The 10617-nt window shown below is 30.3% G+C and overlaps 1 protein-coding gene across 3 annotated transcripts; it reads left to right on the top strand.

Annotated features, from left to right (window-relative positions):
- The first annotated feature begins 1598 nt into the window (after window positions 1-1598).
- Window positions 1599-9442, top strand: LOC124826673 (glycosyltransferase BC10-like). 3 transcript variants are annotated; one of them, XM_088105309.1, is made up of 12 exons: window positions 1599-1879; window positions 2201-2280; window positions 2520-3033; window positions 3725-3823; window positions 5210-5310; window positions 6329-6400; window positions 6515-6605; window positions 7060-7140; window positions 8009-8068; window positions 8141-8263; window positions 8810-8848; window positions 8930-9442. In XM_088105309.1, exons 3-12 carry the CDS (start codon window positions 2647-2649, stop codon window positions 9056-9058), a joined length of 1182 nt encoding a protein of 393 aa, XP_087961435.1. In that variant the 5' UTR covers window positions 1599-1879; window positions 2201-2280; window positions 2520-2646; the 3' UTR covers window positions 9059-9442. The 3 variants fall into 3 exon arrangements, with proteins under 3 accessions (XP_087961435.1, XP_087961434.1, XP_047155523.1); XM_088105308.1 differs by having other exon boundaries at window positions 2201-2313; XM_047299567.2 differs by lacking the exon at window positions 2201-2280.
- Window positions 9443-10617: the final 1175 nt, after the last annotated feature.

The following is a 10617-nucleotide window of genomic DNA, read 5'->3' as shown; positions in this document are numbered from 1 at the left end:
TTGTTGTCTAAACTATTTCAAAGTTTGTATAGTCTAATTTTAAGTGCTTCATTTTTCTGAATTTTGTAGTTGTTAGCATAATTGTAAATTACGTAACTGGAGGATTTGTTATCCTTTTATACTATCAATTAGTTCTTATTGTAATATTTTTTTATAACTACAATTTATTTACTACTTTATATAAATTGACATGCAGGTAAGGAAGTCAGATGATCAAGAATAATGTGAAAAATATTCTTTTAAATTGACATTAAGCAATTCTTCAAATCAATTTTAAAAAATTGAATATGAAACACTTAGCATTGACATTATTTTTCAAATTAAAATAAATGTAACAATTTTTCACCCAATAGAAGATGGTTTATCTCTAAGGACATTAAAAATTATATTAAAATTGATAAGTGAGTAGAGTTAGATTTGAATAGTTATATTTTGTAATATGCAAAAACAATTATGTCATGCACTTAATACAATATTTATTTTAGTGCTTTTTAGAAAACACGTCCAAATTTTTTAAAAAAGTATTATATTTAAAATATTATCTTAAATTAATTTTAATTCATTTCTTTTATCATTTTCTTAACCATAATGTATAAATATGAATAATTTCTCTCTTTCTATATATAATTTAATATATAGATATGTTTTTTTTAATTAAAACTTATTTTAGAATTAAAATTATTAATTTATCTATATATCCTCTCTTTCTATATATAATTTAATCTATAGATATGATTTTTTTAATTAAAACTTATTTTAGAATTAAAATTATTAATTTATATATATATATATATATATATATATATATATATATATATATATATATATATATATAATTTTCTGAAACTTAACAAAAAAAATCTCATTAAAATAGATTTAAATTTATGATTTTAATATTATTTTAAGAAATTAACTTTAAATCTCGATATACATTTATTTATATATTATAAATTTATGTTATATTATCTGTAATATCCAAATAAGTTAATTTTATAAAAAAGGTCAAATAGAGAAAAATATCTAAAATGAAGAAAAAACGGAAATATAAAAAGTAAAATTAATAATGTAATTATTTTGATTTGAAAAACTTGTTATTTAAGAGGTAAAACGAAAAAGAAAATATGTACAGAGAATATCTTAATATAATGGTATAGATTAAATTAAATATTTAGTAAAAAAATATTTTTATTCCATATTTTATAATTTTAATTATTTATTTTAAAAATAATTTATAAAAAGTATTATTTATAAATTATTATTTTCAAATATGTTGAAAATAATTTTCTTAACAATCATTAAATTTAATTTAAATTTAATTTAAATTTAATATATTTTTTTATTTTGATTGATTCTATTACTTAAAATAGTTATATGATGGAATATATTATATTAAAAAATATATAAATAATATAAATACATTCCACAATAAATTTATTAAAATATCATTATTAAATTTTATAAAGTAAATATCTCCATTAAATTTTAATTATATTTTTATAAACTTAAATGTATAAAATAAATATATTCTATTTTTTTAAAAGATAAGATGAATTGCAATTTAAATATAAAAGTAAACTATGAAAAGGAAGAAAAAGGCAGCGCCAACCAATGGATGAGAGGAACGGACACAGAGAAAGAAGAGTCGGTTGTGGTTGTGTTTGTGTTTGTTCGGAAAGTGCTCACACAGAGGGAACTGAGTCCAATTTTTTTTATTAAATTAATTAATTGAGAGAGGGTTGCCATTTGCAATCCTTTTTTTGCCCACACTGTTCTGATTCTTCTTTCCTTTGCCCTAGATCTTTCTCTCTCAATCATTGGATTTGGTTTACCTTAATCCATATCCTTCTTTTTTTCCATCCCTCAACTCCACCATTTTCGGGTACTCCTCTCATTTCTTTTTCTCTCTCTTTTCTTTTTTTTCAAATTAATATCTTCGCTTAATCTTTGGGGGTTTATCGGCGAATAAACGGTTCTTTTTGTTTTTCTTGTAAATAAATTAGGTGAGATTGTTTAGTTGTCTTGCAAGTTATTTTTGTTACACACTCCTACTACCAGACAGGGCTTTGAATGTCTTTTTGATTTTGACCCCTGGGTTGTTGCTTTCGACCGCCGTTTGAATTTTAAACTCAAGTTCCTGTTTGTTGAGATTATAAAGTTTGTTTTAGCATTTGTGTTTTTGTGAATATTATTGTTGTTTTAGCTGGTTCGATGCTTGGAAACATGGAATACATTAGTCCCTGCCCCTGTCCTGCAGTTAAGATTTTGTGAATATTCTGTGGCGTGAGTGATTAATCCTTCGACTTTTTTCTTGTTGTGAGTATTTTTTTCTTTATCTTCATTTGTTTATTAGAGTTGTGAAATATTTAGTAAAATTAGAAGAATCCTCTAGCTTTATCTCTCTTTTGAATATATCTTGAGGGTTGTTATTCATTTGTCAGGTGTGGATTACTGTGAAGGATTGAGTGGATAAAAGGGTTGACTTGTTTGTTGTTCGCTAATACACTCGTGTTTGTTTTCAGATTTCTCTGCATCAATCTGTCAGTTAGTTGTAGGGTATAGGCTCTTTGTTTCTGTGGGTTGGAGTGGGGGAGCACGTGGATGATAAAGAGATTTGCTGGAGGTGAACAGTGTGATGCATTTGCATAGATGAAGACAGAAAAAGGTTGGCGTTTGGACAGCGTGGGTGATATGCAGATACTGCCTGGGTCTCGCCACCGTCCTCCCATGAAGAAGCCCATGTGGATTATTATCTTGGTGTTGTTTGTTTGTGTCTTTCTAATCTGCGCTTATATCTACCCACCAAAAAGCAAGTCGGCCTGCTATGTCTTTTCTTCCAGAGGGTGCAAGGGTTTTGTTGATTGGCTTCCACCTATGCCCGCAAGAGAATACACCGATGAGGAGATTGCTTCACGTGTTGTGATTAAGGATATTTTGAACTCACCGGCAATTGTTTCAAGAAAATCAAAAGTTGCCTTCATGTTTTTGTCACCTGGCTCTCTACCATTCGAAAAATTATGGGACAAATTTTTCCAAGTAAGATTTGTACCTGTCTAATCTTATATGTCCAAGCTGTTGTTTTTCAATTCTCACATTGGAAGAGGGTCAATTTTATTCTTTGAATTGTATTTGTGACACATTTTATGACAAAGAAGATAGTCAGTTTGGTAGTGTATATATATCCTGCATTCTTTTATCTATTAGAAAATTAGCTTGTTGATGACACTATGAATTTTTCTATGATTGCAACTCCCTTATTGTATTTGATGATTCTTTTATTACAAGTGACTGCTAGAAGAAACATCAAATTGTCAGGACTTTGGAGAATTTGAGGATTTCATTCCTTCAGTCAGAAAACTGTATTGGAATTATTAGAAAAGAAAAACTGCTTATTGTAGCACCTTTAGCTGGCACCGGTGTTTTGTATGAAAATTATTTGCGGTCTCTCTTTTTTTTGGGGATGATGGCCTAAGGAGACTGTTGCACGATTTAAATAATTAAAATGGTCTGTATTTTTGATTCAGTATTTTACAACGCAAGAGGCAAAATATGTTTTACACTTTTAATAGCTAATTGATAACAGACTCCTCATAATGGATTGTAATGCACATGCATCCATAGTTTGTTTCTGTAATTTCCTTGGTTGGTAGTTGGTTTGCTTTCTTTTGAATCCTATTTATCTTGAGGTTTGTGTTTACCTGGAAGATGCTTTACTCCTTTTTTGCAGGGTCACGAAGGAAAGTTCTCTGTTTATGTGCATGCATCCAAGACAAAACCAATTCATGTGAGTCGATATTTTGTTAATCGGGATGTACGCAGTGACCAGGTACATATTTTCTTGTTACTGTTCAGTTTACTATCGTTTATGAATTGTACTGTCTTAATTAGCTGTTACAGTAAATACATATTCTCTTATGTGAATCATATTTCCATCTACTGTTTGTTTTTAACTTCTTACGTAAAGAAAAAATGGATTTTTTAATCATAAGACATGCTTAAAGAAATCATAATAATTGTGTAAGCAAATACCTTAAAACACCTTATGACACAGCTATGTCAAAAAAGGACTTGTATTTGGGGAAATTGTACTTACTTTTCCTGAAGTGTCCTTAAGTGACAATGACACCTCTACTAGATTCTATCAAACACTCAAGTCCCTTAGATTGTATTACCTTTATTTCTTTAAGTGCGCACTTAAGGTTTTTATACACATATCTAGGAAAAGAATAAATTTCTACTTTCTAATTAAATAGTTATAGAATTTTCTAGTTTACTGTTTTTAATTGATTTTAATTTATAATCTAACATAAATGGATGAGTTGTTTTTCATTTGCACTTTTTCAATAAATGTGTACATTAATTTAAATTAGGTGGAAAGTAAGGCTGTGATTGAGAAAAAAAATAATAAATGTTCTTGAACATTGAAAACAGCCCTTAGAAGATCTGGTAGAGTAATAAAGAAGTGTATGTGTCGCTTTATTAAATAAGATAGGAGGTATGATAAACATAGGAAAGATGAGTCTTTATGTAAAATTTAGGGGAATTGTAGCGTCATTTAACAAGATTCCAGTGAAGACTAGTGTAATTTTCCATTTTATTTTTATGCTTAAACAAACAAAAGTTAAATGTACTTGCCTTAATGTTTTCACATCTTCTATTGAACGCACCACTTCTGATTTTAGGGAACTAGAATGTTATTGTTGACTTTGAGTTGAGAGATTAGCGGATTATTTAACTATTTAATTCATGATTTGGAAATACAATGCTGGAAGAGTTTCACATCATAGACATTTTACTTAATCCAGAGCTGAAAGAAGAAATAGTAGCCCTATGCCTGGCCTCGAGATCTCAAATTTTGTAGTGGTAACCCAAAATGAAAGCACAAAGTTCTGTTGCACACTTTCATTCTTGTTAAATAAGATAAAGTATCTGTTTTATTGGGTGGAATAAGTGGAGAAGTCGACAAGTCCAGTTTGACTCTGAACTCTCTGAACTTATTTTAGTTAAGCAATGTTGCATCTGGTTAAAATTATTTGGTATTTTCTTTAAATCATTCTGAATGTGTTTTTTTGGGCTGGTGAATGGGCTTTTTAAATTCGGGTGTTTCTGTTTTAATTATAGGGATAGTGACAACAAGTGTATTTGCGTGTTGTTGTCCAATAGTCTGTGGTTTTGTTGTGAACAATTCTTTTAATCAGAAGTGCTGTGGCAGGTGATTTGGGGTAAAATTTCTATGGTTGATGCAGAGAGACGGCTATTAGGGAATGCCCTTCAAGATCCTGACAACCAGCAATTTGTTCTACTGTCTGATAGGTAAACTTTTAATGTGTTATGAGTTTTCTTTTAATTATGTTCTTACTGATTAATTAGTTTTAGAATTAACATGTTTTTTGTTCCCATAAGTATGATTTTATTTGTTTTTTGTCCGTAAATTTTTCTCCGGTGGTTTTTGTCCTCCTAAATTTTAAGGATAATGATACTTTGACAACAATTTAATACTGTCTACGTATTATTCTGTTATTAGTCCAAAATTACTCCATAATCAAAAATAATAATCACATAATAACACGTAAATGATGTTAAAATTTTGTTAAAAAAAAGTTATCAAAAGTATGATTATCCAAATTTAAAATCTTTTGAGAATTACATACCGGTGATATGGCATGAATGTCTAATCATGTCATTATTGGTCCATATTGAGGGAACATGACATGATTGATGCTTGGATGTTTTCCTAGCTTTATTTGGACAGAGGTGAGAGTGGAAAGAGAAAGAAAGGAAAGGAAAAAAGTGTAGAAAATGAAATTCTTTGAATTAAAAGAAAGCGGCTGAATTTGAGTAAAAAAATTTTAATAGATTTAATTGAAAATAATTATTTATTTTAATAATATTATATTAATTATTTGTTTTATTATAATAAATAAATATGTAAATACTAACGACATAATGGATTATGTCTCAATATATAAGATATATACAAAGGCATAATCCATTATGTTTTCAGCCTAAAATAATCAATTATACCTATGATTCTGCATAAATCTTCACTCTTATATGAAGAGTGTTTTTCCTTTTTCTTGAAATTTATGTTTTTCCAATGATTGTGTGCCCCAGTATTTAATACTTTCTTCTCTTTTACCCGCTTCCAACTTTCCATCGCTGGATCCAAGAGGTCTGTAAATAATTTAAATTTTACAACGACTAAAATTGACAAAAGAAAAAAAACAGGGGACCAAAACCACTTTAAATCATATTTTTAGGAATTAAAAGTATATTTTACTCAGTTTTATAGGTTTTATCAATTTCTGATTTGTGTATATTGATTTTGCAGCTGTGTGCCTCTGTATCATTTTGATTATATTTACAACTATCTGATGCATACAAATATCAGCTTTGTTGACTGGTATGACAATCTTTCTCCTCTGGGTTTTTATCAAGATAATATCCATTCTTCTTTGTGGTTTCTGCTGTCTATTTGACATATTTGTACTAATGTGAACTTTTCCTCTCTTATTAGCTTTAAGGATCCTGGTCCTCACGGCAATGGAAGGTATTCAGATCGCATGCTTCCTGAAGTTGAGGTGAAGGACTTTAGAAAGGGTGCACAGGTATATTCTTGCTAAAGTCTCGATGGAGCTTGGGATTCAACATTTAAAATAGAAATATTGCGTATCTACATACAATGAATTTTTAATTGGAATAAAGTATTTTGTCTACTTTATTTAACAATTGCACTTTTCACAAGATACCAACTGGATAATTGGAAGTTTCCATTGTTTCATACCCTCGTGTGATTTCTATCAATAGGCTATACTTAACACACTACAGAATTGAGTTTTGTCATAGAAACTTGGTGGTATCGTCAATAACAAGAATAATACTTTATCTATGGTCACCCAATCAGTGTCCTAAATTGTCATTCATTATCACCACACCTATTCCTTTACGATTTTGTTCAGCAATAGTCCGAGTTTTTGGCAGCTAAGAAAATGCAAACACACACACACACATTTATGTATAACCCATTTATGTCTCTGCCTTATTATTTATCTTCTCTTGCAGTGGTTTGCGATGAAACGGCAGCATGCAATTATAGTCATGGCTGATAGCCTGTATTATTCAAAATTCCGGTCTTACTGTCAGGTAAAGTTGTTTTCATATATTGTTGTGATTAATATTTAAATTGGTTTTGTATGATAGTTTAATTTATTCGAAGTGTTAGTTGTATTTAACCTTATTATTTTATTTAATTCTGCTTAAAATTTGTATTCATCAAGCCAAGAAAATTTAGTATTTCTTGAGGTTCAAGACGCCAAGTTTCTGATTTTGTGTTTTAATTATCCTTAACGGTATTTTTAAGCAATACATGGATGTTGCATTTTGTTACTTTTGTTTTATTCTTTTAATAATTTTTCTCCGAAGTATGTAAGACGTTACAGAAATCATTTACTTTGTACGATCCTCCTTTTTTTTGCATTGAGAAAAAAAAGAAAAGCGTCTGTCCATTGTAAGAGTGCATGGCCACTGCTGTGTATGCCCCTGCAATTTACAGGTATGGGGTGTTGCAAAAATCTGAAAGAGAATGACAATGTAGAATGCCAAAAAGGTGTTGGCACCCCTGATATTATTGGTCTTATCTTGCATGCCAGTGTTGTTTAGTGATTAAGGGGATTGGACCATATATGTTCTAATAATTTAGAATTTTAAATTCCATAAATGTACTGCCGTGTAAGCTAGAAAAGAAACACCTTATTGACCCGGGTAACATAGAGATGATACGCAAATGCTATGTATGGAGTCGTATTGTGCACTGGTGTTGTGGGTCACTTGGTTACTACAGCATTAGGTCTAAAGGAGTAGAGGGGGAGGCTTTTAATGAAAGGGGAGGATAGAAAATAGGACCGGAGGGAGAATAGTCTTGTTTACTTCATAAAGGGAGGGTAGGAGAAATAAACAGAGTTAGTATTATATACTACCTTCAGTATTGATGTGAAATTTGTTATTTTTCCAGCCCGGTTTGGAGGGGCGGAATTGCATTGCTGATGAGCATTACTTGCCGACCTTCTTCCAGGTGAGTTTGAATTGTAATGCTGTTTTAAGATTTTTCATTCTTAAGCTAAGTAGCTTATGTCTCTGGTTTTAGATGGTTGATCCTGGTGGAATTGCAAACTGGTCATTAACTCATGTTGACTGGTCTGAGAGAAAATGGCACCCGAAGTCTTATAGGCCTCAGGATGTAACTCATGAACTTTTGAAGAATATCACGGTATAGTTCTGCTAAAACTCTAAATTTTACAATACATACTCATTCTTTTCTGTGAGCAACTGTGTAGACGAGAAGGGTTGTCGAGGGTAAACCTCTGGTATCGTCATCACTTCCCAGTCTTTATCTGTTTGGATATCTTAAGATGTGTTAAATGGATTGGATTAAAACCTTATGGCATTGATTGCATCCTAATTGACACAATCCATGTTATGGAATGGAAATCTAAACTTGAATGAAAACTGAATTTAAATGGTCATGCATAAGAAAATTTGAAATAAAATTCCTTAAAAGTAGTGCAATGCGTCAGAGTGCTCTCTCTGCGTATTGACAGTGCTCTCCCTATCTTTAAGTTATTGTAAAAACGCACAATCAGACTTTTAAGGGAAAGTAAAACAAACATACGGGTGCGGCGGTTTCCCTTTCTTCGTAGTATTTTTGTTTAGCAAGTGTGATGTAGCAGTTAACCTCTTTCAAATTAGCATTGTCTTTGTTTATTTTGTTTTCAAGTTTAGTACATGGATATTAACAATAATTTTATTTCTGCAGTCCATCGATGTTAGCGTGCACGTAACCAGTGATGAGACGGTATGATACAAGATAGCTTTACTGATCTGTTTTATAGAGGATGAGTTAACCAGCTTGATGAATTATCTTGTGTTTCCACAGAGAGAAGTGCAAAGCTGGCCTTGCTTATGGAACGGGATTCAGAAGCCATGTTACTTATTTGCTAGGAAATTCACTCCTGAAACACTGGATAATTTGTTGCATCTATTTTCCAATTATTCAGCACCATGAGCCAGCTATTTTGATCTATTCTTTGGTCGAAAAGTTGTTACTTTCGGCCCCCATCTTGGTTTCTCATATGACATGAGACTTGTAAATTGCAGCATTATTGAGGTCTGATCGCCTGGCAGCCGCATATATTGAGTGCAAGGTGAACTGGCCATGGAGTTCGGTGGCTTAACATGGACAGAACAGGAGGCTAACGATTCAGTGTTCCTTCCTTTGGGATGGACGGCTTATTTTTTTTCCTTCCATTTCGGTTATATTTTACATGATAGATTTTGGAGGAATCATATCAACTCATTATGGTTGTTCATCTTTGTAAAACATGCCAGTTTTTTAGTTCAAAACACCTTACTGTTCATTCAGAAATTCATTTGTCCATTCTTATGCGTATCTCTTTGATGAAATTTTGTAGTCTCTTTGTCAGCGTTTTTCAGATGTAAGTTACGTTAGTATTGAGTCTTGTATAAGTATTGAATTTGAAATTTACCTTGAGGAAGTGTAATTCTAATTTTGAAATAATCTTGCACTGATATTTACTTGAACAAAAACAGACGATCACAATTAGTATCAAAAGTACATCTTTACAACCCTTGATGGTTGTTTACAATAGTAAATTATATAATTTTTTAAGAGAATAAATTTGGACAGATATGTTTGGATTCACCAGCATAATAATTAGGATAAAGAAAAGAATTATTCACAACTATATAATATATTTATGGAGGAGAAAAAGAAAAAGTAACTGATATTTTTTCTTCAAGTTACAGTAGATTTAAACGTTTTAGTTTTGTAGATGAAACTTTTATTTTTAACTAGAATTACATAATACGATTTGCGTAGCCGATTTTATATAGGGAATAGTGTTTTCTTGTTCATATTTTTAGAATTTTTCATCTTAATTTTTTTTTTAAATTAAGTCGTACAAGTCGATATCAATTCATAAAATAATTTTAATTTATGGTTTTTTCTTATAAATGCTTATGTGGAAAAAAAGACTATACACTGCTTTTAATGAACATGGTTGTGGGATGTGAGTATAGATTTTGAATATCACTTTTTTGAGTAAAAATGAAACGTAATTAAGTTTTAAATTCTGTATATATTTAAATATTTTTTATTGAGTTTTTACTGCTTAAATAATATTTCTTTATTTAAATACTCTGCTTTTTACCTTTATTGTCAAAAAAACATGTTTTCACTTTGCCGTCATACTTTGTATATCAATTATTCTATAAGTCATGACAAAAGTCAAATAAATGCTTAAAAAATATTTTGAGCATTCAATATAATAAAAATATTTAATAACATGATAATTAGAAAAAACTTAAATTTATCGAAATAGTACTAAAGTCAAGGTTTTCATGCTTCCTAAAAAAATAAACAATTATCAATTGAGAAGGCAAATCACAAAATGGACGACTTTTGCTACATTGTGACCATTGACGTTTTTAACATAGTTGATGGCCGAGAATAAGTCCTTGCGTCACACTTCACTAAAACTTTCGAAACTTGTCTAAATCCAGGTTCATCACACACAAAATTTTGAACTTTATGTCTTATTCTTT

The sequence above is a fragment of the Vigna umbellata genome, chromosome 1 (assembly GCF_029865625.1).
Source record: "Vigna umbellata cultivar VRB3 chromosome 1, Vumbellata_1.0, whole genome shotgun sequence".
Classification (NCBI taxonomy): domain Eukaryota; kingdom Viridiplantae; phylum Streptophyta; class Magnoliopsida; order Fabales; family Fabaceae; genus Vigna; species Vigna umbellata.
The sequence above is the reverse complement of the archived record's forward strand: the minus strand, read 5'-3'. Positions and strand labels throughout refer to the sequence as shown.

Excerpts from the sequence above, each read along its gene's own strand:
- LOC124826673 (XM_047299567.2), top strand. The coding sequence starts at position 2,647 with ATGAAGACAGAAAAAGGTTGGCGTTTGGACAGCGTGGGTGATATGCAG. Across the intron at positions 3,824-5,209 it reads GGGATGTACGCAGTGACCAG|GTGATTTGGGGTAAAATTTC; the intron begins GTACATATTTTC and ends GTGCTGTGGCAG. Across the intron at positions 6,606-7,059 it reads ACTTTAGAAAGGGTGCACAG|TGGTTTGCGATGAAACGGCA; the intron begins GTATATTCTTGC and ends CTTCTCTTGCAG.